Below are 14,226 nucleotides of genomic sequence, written 5' to 3'. Positions count from 1 at the left end.
TTTCCCACCTGCTACCCTCCAAATGCTGAAAGAATAGCGTGGAGGATGGGCGGCGGTTTGCGCCGCCTTATATACACGGTGGGAATGTGGGCGGTGCCCATGTTGATTGGTGCATAGTTGAAGTTTTTTAGTGCGCGCAAACACGCGCACGGGACAAGCCCATAAGGCGAAGCCTAGACGGCTACGCCTACAAAAATAGAACTAGAGATATAATATCATAACTATCGTTTTTTGCCGCCTACTACCGGGGTATGGAGCCTTGCATAGTTCCAAAACATTCATTTACGGCGTAGGAGATAATTCATTTCCATTGCTGGCCGTCGAGTAACCTCTGAGGTAAGTGCATTAAATAGCTACCTCTTTTGAACTGTCAACTGTCTATATTGTATCAGAGAGGCCCTTTATGATGCATATACAGATATTTATTTGTAGATGCACAGTAATTATGTATAATTTTTTCTTTGTAGACGACCGATTGCCTGCTAGTTTGTTAGCTTGACTTCACCATCTGTGAAGGTAAATAAGTAGTGAATCTCTGACAACTTTTATTTAGTTAGTTAGGATTACTAGGATCATTAAGGTTGATTAACAACGGTTTAATCTGCTGAACCTGACGGTGTTAGCTACGGTGTTGGAGCACTGTGTGTCTGATGCTATAGCTAGTAGAAATAAGGTTGCTTTTGTTTAATTATACCCTTGAAAAGGCTGTTGGATTACAAATATGAATATAAATTATTCCACGCAAGAAATGTAAGCCATAATGACAAGCTTTCAAATGATATTACACAGATAGTGTCATTATTTTTTTTCATAATGTAAGCTTCTGTCCACCCCTTCCCCAACTTGGCAGCAATTTGTCCATGTGTGGGGAAACTCATTGACCTACAGGCTATTCAAGGTCTTGTCTGATTATTTTCACTCTCCTGCAGGTGGAGGCTGCTGGTGCTTGTGGATGCTGATGGTGTATGCGGTTGATTGTGCATGCGGCTGATGGTGTATGCAGCTGATGGTGGATGCTGCTGATGGTGGATGCTGATGGCGGTGGCTGATGCTGCTGGTGACTTGAGCTGGCTGGTGCCGGCAAACACTGCTGCTCCAGGTCACTGCTACTTGAGGCGATGGCTGCTTGAGCTGGCTGGTGGTGGGGAAGGATGGTTGTGGTGGCGACTGCTGGTGGCTGGTGGTGGCGGCGGCGACTGCTGCGATTGTTGTCCTTCCTTTCGACCTGATGCACGTTACTATCCTTAACCTCAGCCTGATGTATGTCGAGTATTTTCTTTGTTTATTAATAACTTATAATATTCCTCCCTGTTCCTTCACTTTGTTCTTGTTTTACAAATTAGATATACACGCACATCTGTTTACACATTTGTTGTTCTTGTTCCACACATGACTCACTTTGTTTTATTTATTGATACTCCCTGGCTCTACTTTGCTGTTCATGTTCACATTTAATGTATGTTTGCTTTGTTGTTCCTAGCTTGTTCCCACTTGTTTTTGGTTCCACAAACCTCAGCCTGATATGTGTGGAGAGGATTTTTTTCTAAACACACAGCATCTCAAACGCTGGGTCCAGCTTTACATGGTGCATCTTCCTTTGCACCGTGCAGATGATAGGCAGTGGAATCTGCATTTGCTGGAGGGTTTTATAACCAGTGGTCCATTTTACTACTATTGCTTTAATTATCTCCTTTCCTCACCGTATTCCTCTCTTGTTAACACTTACGTATACATGTGGGGGGACGTGCGACGTCTGGCCTGCAGGGGGAGTTTTGGGCAGGTTGGGAGCGCACCGGATTGGCTGGGGGGATTGGACCTGAGTGCGAGCAGGTGTCAGCACTCAGGCCAATCAGGGAGTGTTGGTACTTATGTGCCTGCTTTGTGTTGTAGTGAGGAGGAAGGTAATCCAGGAGAGAACGGACCAGAGTGATCCAGAACGGACCAAAGGGATTACTCTGAAAAGAACCTTTGTTATAGTTTAAGTATTTTTGTTGTGATTTAAAGACAATAAAACAATCTCCCGCTGAGGAACCTCTCCAGGGCCACCTGCTCCACCACGTCCTCTGCCGTGTTCCGGTCTGGGACCAGCCACCTCCTTGCCTGGTCCATCAGCTGCTGGGCGAAGGCGAATGGTCGGTCGCCCTCACGGAAGGCCAGCGCCCGAAACCGCCGGCGATGTTCCTCCGGGTAGAGGCCCAGCCGGTCTCGGATGGCCCTGGTGATGGCGTCGTAGTCTCGCTGGGCCCCAGCCGGCAGACTGTGGGCCGCGAGCTGCGCCTCTCCTGTTAGGAGCGGCAGGAGACGGTGCGCCCACTCCGGGCGGGGCCACCCTGAGACCTCGGCCACCCCCTGGAAGGTCTCGATGAAGGCTTCCGCGTCGTCTGCCTCCCCCATCTTCGGGACGTGTATGTGTGTGGCGGGCCCCGCCCCTCGGGGTCCTTCACCGCGTCCGCCGGAGGCGAGGAGCTCCCGGAGCATGGCCCGATCGGCGGCCAAGGATTGGGCCAGGTCCGTGAGCACCTCGTTCTGCGCCTGGTGGAGCTGGCCTTGTCTCTCCGCCATCTTGGCTAGGTGCCCTAGCACGTTTCCCAATGGGGACTGGTCCATTCTTCCTGCACTCGAGCCCCACGTTGGGCGCCACTGTAACGGGTTCCAAGGAATGAGCGCAGTCAGAGTTGTCGTCCCTCAGCGGGAGATTGTTTCATTGTCTTTAAATCACAACAAAAATACTTAAACTATAACAAAGGTTCTTTTCAGAGTAATCCCTTTGGTCCGTTCTGGATCACTCTGGTCCGTTCTCTCCTGGATTACCTTCCTCCTCACTACAACACAAAGCAGGCACATAAGTACCAACACTCCCTGATTGGCCTGAGCAGGGACGTGCACAGGAATTTTGAGGGGCAGTTGCTCTGACCTGAAAAAAGCCCCCCCCCCCCCCCCCAAAAAAAAACAACAACTCACAGGCTATATGAAGGACTGAGAATAACAGGGTCTTTATAATATATTAATACAAATAAGTAAAACACTGAAATAACTACTACTAACGATAATGCAGAAAAACATGACTTGAAGAAGAACATAACATGAACACAAACCTAATTAAACAATATCCTATCAAGTCACTGATAATTTTCTCCAAATTGACATTTTAAAAATGCAAAGCTTCAAAAGAGAAGCCTTCAGAACCTCTTCTTTGTCGATTGGTATGTCCTTCTCTATGGACAGCAGGAGGTGGTCAGACAGCCGCTCTTGACAAAACTGATTTCTTTGCTGCCTCCTTTAGTTGTCTCTCTCTCTCCTGAATCCTCCTCTTTTCACTGGGCATTTCGGCTTCACTTAACAATAACAAACAATACCCAAAATAGTGATAAGATTTAGGCATGAACCATTTTGAATGAAAGAATTCATGTGATGCATTACTTCCATCATTTATTCTTCTTGTTAAAACGAAATGTTAGAAACTAACTATCAGCAGACATGTAGCTTAGTTTGCCTACCAAAAAATTTGTAGACTATGTGATAACGGGCTGCTTTTCTGCAAGCTAGCTAGCTGTCTGATTATTTAGGCTAAACGGTGGCAAACTGAGCCTGGATTTATGAAGATTGTAATTCATTTCATAAAACGTGATGATGATTATTTGTTTGTTATACATCTCAAATTCACCTTTTCCGAGAACATCAAGGCAGTCGTCTCACAGGTGCCGGTGTTCCGGTCGCGTGCAGCGCTGCAGCTACGTAAAGCAGCTTTCACACGCCGCGAGGCAACTCGCCACCTCCATTCATTTGAATGGGTGAAGGGCGGCAGAGGGTAGGCGGCAAAAGCGGCTGTTGCCGCGCGGCAGAGTTTGCCCTCCCCCTACTGACTTTCACTCTCAGTGCCCGAACGGAATTTAATGAGGCTACGCTTACTTTATGAAATGTTTCGAGTGGCGATTTTTATTATCTAGGCCTACATGAAAATCTGCATCCATTAAATGATTAAAAAAATATATATATATATTTTTTTTTTTTCCTCGGAAGGGCAACCTGAGTCGAGGAGGGCATATGGGCAGTTGCCCAAGCAACCTGAGCAACCCCCCTGTGCACGTCCCTGGGCAGTTGCCCAAGCAACCTGAGCAACCCCCCTGTGCACGTCCCTGGGCCTGAGTGCTGACACCTGCTCGCACTCAGTTTGTTTAATAAAAAAAATACTATTTCATTCATCCAAGCGTAATGATTTGTTATTCTTTAATATATGTGATACTTTGTGTATGGCTTGGTCTTAAAAGTATCATAGTTGTGTGGTCAGCTCCTGCCTCATCAGAAGAAGTTGCCTGGAAACTAAATGCTAAATGGACTGTTGCTACTCTGCTTTCTCAATCGCTCTCTGACCACGGGTAAGTGAATCGGAATTACAAGCAAAATCAAGGAAATCCAATAGTCCAGTTGCGCAAAAATTAACATCTTGAATAGTCTTTGATTTCAGAACAGATGTAGTAAGGTAAAAGTTAAGGTTAAGCCACTAAAGTCAGTAGCCTAGTGCTACCCATGCTAACACGAACGTGAAGCTTCCCCTTAAACTTAAAAACATTTCTAAGTAGCTTGCAGTTGTCACCCTACAACTCCAAATGTAAAACTGACATTTACAAATGTGCAACAATAGTCAAAAGTACTTGCGAATGTGTTTTTTAATTTATTTTTACCATTCAATATTGCAATCGCTGCTGTCAGTCCAATTAAAGAACACAGCGCGGCGTGTTTTGGAACTATACAGGCTTACATGAACCACGTGACCACCCCGCCGGAGAGATCAGAGAGTGTCGCAACTCTTTTCTCTCTATGGCTCTGACGGACTCCCTACTCCCCTACTCCCTGAAGTCCAGTTCAATCTGGACTTCAGGGATTCAAAGCCAGAGTTCCTTTCCCCCAATTCCATTTCAACCATGGCCAAGATAACCCCCACTATAAGTCTCGTTGTTGAAGTACCAGAAGACGTCAGAGAACCCGACGCAGTCTTTCCACCAAAAGGGAGCTTTACCTTTACTCTTCTTCTGCACCATTCATCGAATGTCTAAACTTTATTGGTATGTCTTACCTTATGTTGCGTGTTATGCGACATAACACCAACAGCAGAACAGTTATCCAAATAAAAAGAAGTGTACAACACTTCTTTGTTATTTGGATAACGCAAAATGAATTTCAGTGCCCTACTGGGAAAATAAAGTATTGTATCGTAACTGTGTGGGTATATTCACACACACAAATGTGGTGCTCGCAAGGTCATTGCTCATTGTCTCATTGGAGGGCCAAATCGGCGCGTCTGAGCTTTCATTTTTCAAAGACGGAGCAGGATACCTAGTGCTCGTTTAACCCTTAACACCAATTCTAGCTACTGGGGGACCATAGGCAGGCTAGGGGAACTCATATTAATGTAAGAAAACCTCAAAGTGAAATTGTCATGCCTTGGGACCTTTAACAATGAATTCCATACATTGAATTTTCAGCTGAATTCAGCATGTTGAATTTAGGGACGCTGGAAATATTTAGGTTGAATTGTATGCATTGAATTTAGCATCTGAAATTTGCATATTGTATTTTTTAACTTTGAATTTTAGAATTTGAATTTGTGAACATTGAAAAATAACGATGAAAATTATTTGTTGCAAATTGAAAGATTCAAATACAGAGGCTGAAAATTCAGATACATTATTCTAATGCATAAATAAGCATAAAATTCAATGGCTTTTTATTGAATTTTATTGAATTTTTTGTATTGCGCAATGCATAAATTCTTGACTGGATTAAAGCAGCAATGAAATCAAGTGTGTAAGACAAGAGTAAAAAATCCTGGATAATGTATATGTTCAAAGCATTTGTGTGAAAGAAATATTGTTTACATGACATTTATTAAAAAAACTTTACAAAAGACGCTGAATAAAATCAATCATTTTCTAAAATGGATACGTCAGCCTAACCCAATAGACTAAAGAATATAGCAAACAAACCCTGAATTACCATAATGACGTCCTTCCTAAATTTTAGGAGGAGCATTGCACCTTGTCTTTAAGAACTACTTCCAGCTCCCCATGCAGGAACAAAGCCCTTGATCCTGTCCAGAAGTGCAGACGGGTCCTGCAGTATGGAGGGGAGGCTGTTCCTGTTATAATAGGAAGCCACACCCAGCGCAGTAGCCAGCAGAGCCAAGGGCACTAGGACAGAGCGCTTGGGCTCAGGGTGATTACATCCATTGGTCATCATGGGTTGGATCACCCTGTCCCACTGTGTCAGAATAGCCTGACGAAAGTACTCTCCGGCCCACCTTCCTGACCCCTCTCAGCCGGTTTTTTTTACTGGTAGGGGGTGGAGGGGCCGAACAGTACACTGAGTGCCACTCTGGGGTCGGTCAGAAATAGCCTGAGGATACTGGGTCGCACCCCAAACTGGTCTGCTACCTCATCCATGTAGTCGACAAAGTCAACAGGAGGTGTGCCTTGGACGGATAACCTGGATATAACTGAGACAGAAACCGTGTGTTAATAATTAAAACCAAATGTTTAAAGCCAACAGCACATTGGTTAGGACTTCACTCATCGCAAGACCTTCTGGCCATGGTCTCCTGCTTGCACTCACTCTTTCAGCATGGAGGCGACCCGAAAGGGCCACTAGAACACTGTGGGAATAAGAATATCGTGAGTTTGATTGGTGTCCATTGTAGGTGGAGAACGGGAGAACAGGGTGACTTGAGACGCTTAGACAAATAGAGCACGTGTCACCTTTGAAGACACGGGTGGCCCACCGGGCCTGGATCTCAGAGATGGGCATGATGGCTCCCAGCGGCTGCACAAGTCCAATGACGGCCAGCGTGTTCCTCTCCAAATCCGGAGGGAACACGTACTTATAAAGTGAGGCCTTGTTCCCAGAGACTGGCAGCACATTGGAGGCGAGAAACGGAAATGAAAAGCTGTACCCAGTGGCAAATACCTGCAACACAAGGGGATCACAATGATAATATGATCAATAGTACGGAATTGGGTAATAGCACTGTGGCCATTGAGACATTGTGTGATTTCATCACACCTACCACCAGGTCAATATCATCGACAACACTGCCATCGTCAAACTCCACGCTGGATCCTTGGAATCGGTGGATGTTGGGTTTCACCTGAACTGTTCCGGACAGAATGCGGTTGGGCAGATCATCATTGACGGTTGGATGTTGATTGAATAACCTGTAAGATTTATTTCAGTTAAGCTTAGGATATATGAAGAAAACAGTGTTAGAACATGACTGGGCAGATGATCATGGGGCTACCTGTGTTTTGGCTTTAGATTGTACAAGCTGTGGTTGAACCGTTGGTTGAGAGCTCTCTCCCCCAGGCTGCAGAAGACATTAAATGGGAGGAGCAATTTCGCATAATTGAGGATCCTGTTGAAGGACAGATCCAGAGGCCAGCCATTGTCTCCAACTCGATTTAGGATCCAAGCACCCCTTCGAGTGCTCAGGTAAACCTGAAAACAGTTCAATCGATCTGTCATTTATTACATAGAAAAGGTAGGCTGCATAGATATCATTTAAATGTCAAAGAGAGGTTTACATAATAAAATTAGATTTTATGTGAAAATGGGTAACACATTTAGCAATTCCAGTCTAGGCTTTAGAAAGCATTTATGGGTCTATAAAGGCAGCCTGGGAACCAAACGAATCTGGATGCTCATATTTAATTTGTTGTGGCCAATGATTTGGCCTTCCCTCCCTTTCAGACAGAAGTTTGGCAAATTTTAAAGATAAGTAGATGACCAAGATGGCTGCCGATGATGTGGAATGATCTGTTGAATCTACTACCATTGCAGGATTAAACTGGAATTTATATTTTGAAAAATTATATCTATTGCTAAACATTTGATGAAAAGAAAGAAATCTTGTCATGGTCTGTCTGTTTCCTTGTCTTGTTTTGGTGTGTTATCTGTTTTACTTTGGTATCGGTCTTGTTTCTCCCCATGTCAGGTTTCCCTCCTGTGTGATTACTGCTCCCTCCCTAATGTGTCTCAGCTGTTACTCGTTGCGTGCCCTGTGTGTGTTTGGTATTGAAGCCCTTGTCTTTCCTTTGTTCCTTGTCGGATCATTTTAGTTTGTGGTGAGTTCTGTCCTGTGTGTTACCTGTGTTCCCGGTGTTCCCTGTGTTACCCGCGTCACCCGTGTTCCTTGCCTTTTTGAGTTAATAAATTATCCTTTACTCGAACTGTCTGCGTTTGGGTCCTACCTGCCTGCCTGCCACCTGCTAACCAAATGTATGGTGTAATTTGTACTTGATTTAAAGTTATGTTTACCAATGCAGCTCTCAGTACCACATCACAAGTTTTTTTTATGCTATGATTTGGTGTCTATCCAAACCCGTGCGAAACTGAGAGGTTCCAGACTAATATGCATTAGGTATAGCGATGTGTGGCAACTATAAAAGACAAAGTTTGATGAACCTGCTTGCTGAACCTGCTGAGTTCCACATGCCTATCCTTAGGCAAGTCAGTTAAATGAGCTAAAGTAGTTGGTTACTCATTAACATTAGTTAAACACAGTCCAGCTGGCTGTCCTAATTCAAAAGAAAATGTTCAGTCCAATGCACACCATATGGGGCATTATATCTCGAAAGTATAGATGTATTTTTGGAATTTTAAATTGCTGTTGTTGACTTCTAACATGTCTATCTTTGCTGTTTAAATCTAACAGTAGTCTATGATAAAATATCGGCGGTAACCACTGTTTTTGGTTGCGAAATGGCTCAAGCTTGACATTCCCTGGTATTGGATGTGTTTTAATAAAACGCATCAACTGTCTCCTCCCCCTCCTCCCTACGTAGGAGGGGGCGCCAAAACTGACTCGCGCGTTCGCTTTGGTAACTGTAGGCGGGGAACTTTCAGAAATGCATATGTCACTCAAAAAATCAAGCAAGGACTTTCTTCAAAGTTTGTATGCGTCTGGGAGCACGAGACCCAAAACAACACTCCAAATCCCAGGAAAAGTGTTGTTTTCATAATATGTCCCCTTTTATGGGTTTGAGCTTCCCCCCTAAGATTGACCTTTTAGGGTGCCTATAGGAGGACTCAGTGTTGTACGGTCTCCTTTTCCCCTCCTGCTAGTGGGATCATAAAAAGTAAACAGCATTGATTTGGTGTCTATCCAAACCCGTGCGAGGTTCCAGACTAATATGCATTAGGTATAGCGATGTCAGGCAACTATAAAAGACAAAGTTTGATGAACCTGCTTGCTGAACCTGCTGAGTTCCACAGCGATGTCTCCTCCCGAGTTTCCTATTCCAATCACTACCACCTTCTTGTTCCTCCACTGCTCAGGGGTCTTGTAGTCGCGACTGTGGAAGTACACTCCCTTAAACGAGTCGATGCCTAGGAGACAAAGGAGGAGCAAATACTCGGGTGGAAAATACTCTGGTCTATTCAGTTCCCCCATTGTTAAATAATTTTCTGAGGCAGAAGCCAAAGACGCAAGGAACTTGTGGTCAGTCACCTATGCCTATCTTTAGGCAAGTCTGTTAAATGAGCTAAAGTAGTTGGTTACTCATTGACATTAGTTAAACACAGTCCAGCTGGCAGTCCTAAATCAAAAGAAAATGTTCACTCCAATGCACACCATATGGGGCATTATATCTTGAAAGTATAAATGGAATGGTGGTGGCAGTGACAAATACAGATCCCTTAATCCATCACACATAGGCCTTAATGTTCATGACATTACTTTATGCATTAGATACTTGGTATGCATACTGATAATACTACTCGGGTTGTGATGAATTGGGCAGCGATACCTGGGAAGTCTTGCAGGGGCATGTTTGGATGACAGTGGTGTCCAATACAGATCATCACTGCATCAAAGATGTGCTTCTGCTGCTTCCCTTCACTGTTCTCCGTCTCCACGTCCCATTGACCCGAATGGGAGAAGTCAGTTCTCTGCTTCACCTGAAGCACTGTAGTCTAAGATCCCCAGAGAGAGAGAAACAGTGAGTATAACATGTTCATTTTGAATGTCTTTTTGAATGCGGATATTCAGGTCCGGACAGATCTTCCTCACCTTGAAGCGTATGTGCTTGGTGAGCTGGAAGTGCTCGGCGTACTTCCTGAAGTACTCCATGATGAGTGAGTTGTGCATGAAGTTGGGGTATTCGGCAGGGATAGGGAAATCACTGTAGCACATCATCTCCTTGGAAGTATTGATGATGACCGAGTGATAGATACTGGCTCTATTTGGCTCTGGGTTCTCCTGTGGACATCGTCATCACCACCATGACCATCAATCTCTCCCCCACCATCCGACTCAACACCAGCATCATCTCATCATAATCATCACTTTATTGATTGAAATTTCTGCTACTCATGTAATAATTAAGCAATAAGCCTGTGGCTGAGGTGATCCGAACAGCTGTGGTGCATTGTCAAAGCCATAAAAACACAAATGGTGGCCAAGCAATGTAGTCTAGCATACTTAGTTTTATAGATGTCAACAGAACAGACTTGGAGGGCTGTGTAAGGTGGCAAGCCAAATATGTAGGAGTTTGAGTCAGGCCCCAAGTTATAGAACTTTATAATAAGCAGGTGAAGAACAAGAATGAAGTAATTCAAGTAACAGTTAATATGGTCAAGCCTTCGACCTGTTCTCCCCTCCTTGCCAGACATCTATCTCTAACCCCCACCCGGTTCCTAAGGAGTTGATCAAACAGTTAAGACGGTTTCCTCTTCGTCCTGTGTCCATCTCCCTTCATTCAGACCGCTTTCTTTCACTGTTCTTGAGGAGTAAATCAGGAAACATTTAGGGGATTGGGAATTGTTTTAAATGGCTCTTTAATCTTCCAGTCCAAAAACAGCTCCCGCAAAGACCAACTTGTCTGTGCGCCAATCTTATCCAGGTATCACATCCCGCAAACTGTTCAACCTAGAGATTGGCTTTTTATGTATAACGGCAAACCAATAGGAAATTCGGGGGTTAAACCTTTTTAAAATATTTAACCTAGAGAACAGATGATTGGAAGGTATCTGATAGGACTTCCCTTGTCATGTGTTTTGTTAAACTCTCGTTTCTGATGAATGAAGGAGAGTAACACAGCGTAAGAGAACAAGGAGGAGAGTAAGACGATTAAGGGAGTCAACCGGGATGGGGACAGTGGTCGGGGTATCCTGCGAGAGCAGGATACAACTGCCTATAAAATGATTAAAATAAAATATAATAAAATAATAAATGAAATAAATGATTACAAATTTCTAGGCTATATGGTTTGGGACAAAGGACTTGGGAACTGCAACTTGATTTGAATGATTCTCTTCACAGGCTTTTAGAAAGACGGCACTATTCATTACTGTCAGGGTCACCCCCTTCTTAAAGGAGACATAACACTTAGCACTTTGAGGTCATTAGGTTGAATTAAAATCAGATGGAGACAGCAAGTGCAGCTCGAAAGCGACCTCCCACACAAGAGCAATGTAATCATTTGATTTTATTATATGCGTTGTGAGGTGACGTTTGATCGGTTCATTTCGGCTGCGCATGAATTTTTGGAATTTTAAATTGCTGCATTAAATTATGTTGTTGTTGACTTCTAACATGTCTCTATCTTTGCTGTTTAAATCTAACAGTAGTCTATGATAATATATCGGCGGTAACCACTGTTTTTGGTACGAAATGGCTCAAGCTTGGCATTCCCTGGTATTGGATGTGTTTTAATAAAACGCATCAACTGTCTCCTCCCCTTCCTCCCTACGTAGGAGGGGGCGTCGAAACTGATTCGCGCGTTCGCTTTGGTAACTGTAGGCGGGGAACTTTCAGAAATGCATATGTCACTCAAAAAATCATGTAAGGACTTTCTTCAAAGTTTGTATGCGTCTGGGAGCACCAGAGACCCAAAACAACACTCCAAATCCCAGGAAAAGTGTTGTTTTCATAATATGTCCCCTTTTATGGGTTTGAGCTTCCCCCCTAAGATTGACCTTTTTGGGTGCCTATCGGAGGACTCAGTGTTGTACGGTCTCCTTTACCCCTCCTGCTAGTGGGATCATAAAAAGTAAACAGCATCTGTTTTTGATCACTGTCATTGCACAACTTGCCTGAACTACCCGAGTGTTTTATTGTTGCATTATGGTTTTTATAGGCTGCAAAACTACTTCCCTTTTAAGGGACAAAAATATCACTTGAACTTGCATAAATATATTTTTTGTTATGTTTTGTTGTTGATTCCAAGTCTTCTTAAACGGTTAAATTGACAGTAAAGGGCAGTTCGAAAGTATGCTATAGGCCAACCGCCTACCTTAAATCTCCACAGACCGCCGATATCATCGCTGCTCTCAAAGCAGACGGGCTCCAGACCCTCGTCAAGGCAGGTCTTGATGCAGGCAAGACCCGAGCACCCTGCTCCAATCACGGCTACACGGCGAGTCATTCTGCAAACTTCTCTGGGGATGTAGGATGGTCAAATGTATACGTAGATCCGCTTAAGGAATTGCTCCTGAAGCAAAACATTGACAATAAATAAATGTAATGCATGCATTGATATTTAGTGATGACACTGAGTTAGCCTCCCCCCCCCCCCCCCCCATTTTGGCATCATTTCCTGGCTGCCCCTGAGCCGACTGGACTTAAGTCTTGAAAAGTGTTTGTTTGTCCCTGTTTGTTTTTTACGCAGTTACTGATTAATGTCTGTTACTAGAAAGTTTCACGGTGCACGTAGGCTATTCATTAACCAATATATTTGGAAGCATGCGGCTGATAAAAAGCACTAGAAATATTTTACTTTCAACATGAATAGTTCAGTTAGCACGCTTCGTTTTGTCACGTAAGGAATGCATTACCTACCGATTGCAATGGTATGAAAAAAGCTCTGACTTTGATCCTAGCGCAATTAAATGGTCAGCAATCGACGCGGCCACGTAGGAGCTGACTGGGTTGTGGTCACTGTTGTATCCTCTGATTGCAAAATATAGCCTAGGTCTATTATGTAACGTTTATCAACGCCCACTAAGGGGTGGATGCAACAATGACTAGGCCTGGTTACTTGTTCGATATCAAACATCATGGCAGATAGGGAGGCTATCATCTGCCATGGCCTATTAGTTTGCTAATAGGTTGTTTTCGCAAATCAAAGTCCAACAACGCCCCCCCCCCTCTGGTGATGAACAGCCAACAATGTGAACTGAGTTCTGCAAATTAGCGGGCCGCCCAACAGTGACGCGGAGAACCACTCCAACGACCCCCTCCTGCTCCACAGAGGGTAGTCCTACTCTCACCTGGAGAAGCCAATGTGCATAGGGCTGTTCGTCGACTATAGAAATATATAAACTCGACTATAGTCAAAGACTCAGTAAAATGTTGTCATTGTTCTGTCCAGTGAAATACTTAAGACGAGGCAAGGAACATCTTAAACACCGTTTGAGTCATGAAAAATTAAAAATCATGAAAGAAAGTTGCAAAAGTAAACGTGTTTTTTTCTCATTATTATGGTGAATATTTTTTTTTTCTAAAATACTCGTACAGGCATTAAAACAGCAGGATCTACATCCATGCAATAATGCCGTATCATGATGTTACACACTCGGTACAGCAGGGGGCAGCATGCGCCTTTATCGTTGGTGTATAGTAAGACCAAACCTTCCATATTAAAACTACTGGTCTTCCAAGCACCCCTCTGAAACGTGAGCAAATAAAAATAGATTAATGTTTTGCTGAGAACGTTTGGTCAAATTGGTTGTCATTACTATGGCGTCTGACACAGATTCAATCTATCAAAGTAGAAGGGGTTATCTGCAGGGATGTGAGATAAAAGGATTACATGACATTGTACCTTGGGGTAATATGGGTTGTTTAGGGTAAAGTTGAGCTTAGCCAATGTCAAAACAACCTTTATGTATTATTAATTTATTTAGTCACACCTTCTGTTCTTTTAATTCTGATGTAGTTGATAAAGAAGTGACATTAATAGTCTTTCAACTCAATCAGCTCAATTTGACTCATGGGCCATTAAAACATACAAATACATACAGCAACATAGTACACAAATGTCATAATTTGCTCTTTGGGCTATTTGTTAAATCTTTCTCTAAAAGATGTTGAGGCATATAGTTCAATATATACTGTATGCATGATTTTAAAAACATGACAATGTGTCAACGACAAACAGTAATGACAGAAACTGACTAATTTATCAGAACATAGATACATCGTTTTTTGGGGGAATTTGGAATACTAAACATAGT

The 14,226-nt window shown here is 43.5% G+C and overlaps 1 protein-coding gene across 1 annotated transcript; it reads right to left on the bottom strand.

The window, feature by feature from the left end:
- Positions 1-5,705: 5,705 nt before the first annotated feature.
- LOC130393255 (flavin-containing monooxygenase 5-like) lies at positions 5,706-13,047 on the bottom strand. The gene is given in 11 exon segments (XM_056603891.1): positions 5,706-6,318; positions 6,321-6,483; positions 6,579-6,610; positions 6,712-6,960; positions 7,061-7,208; positions 7,292-7,488; positions 9,236-9,378; positions 9,798-9,963; positions 10,061-10,249; positions 12,285-12,429; positions 12,830-13,047. Coding segments are annotated over 10 exon segments (1,695 nt in total). The 5' UTR covers positions 12,417-12,429; positions 12,830-13,047; the 3' UTR covers positions 5,706-6,042.
- Positions 13,048-14,226: the final 1,179 nt, after the last annotated feature.

The sequence above is a fragment of the Gadus chalcogrammus genome, chromosome 12 (assembly GCF_026213295.1).
Source record: "Gadus chalcogrammus isolate NIFS_2021 chromosome 12, NIFS_Gcha_1.0, whole genome shotgun sequence".
Classification (NCBI taxonomy): Eukaryota; Metazoa; Chordata; class Actinopteri; order Gadiformes; family Gadidae; genus Gadus; species Gadus chalcogrammus.
The sequence above is the reverse complement of the archived record's forward strand: the minus strand, read 5'-3'. Positions and strand labels throughout refer to the sequence as shown.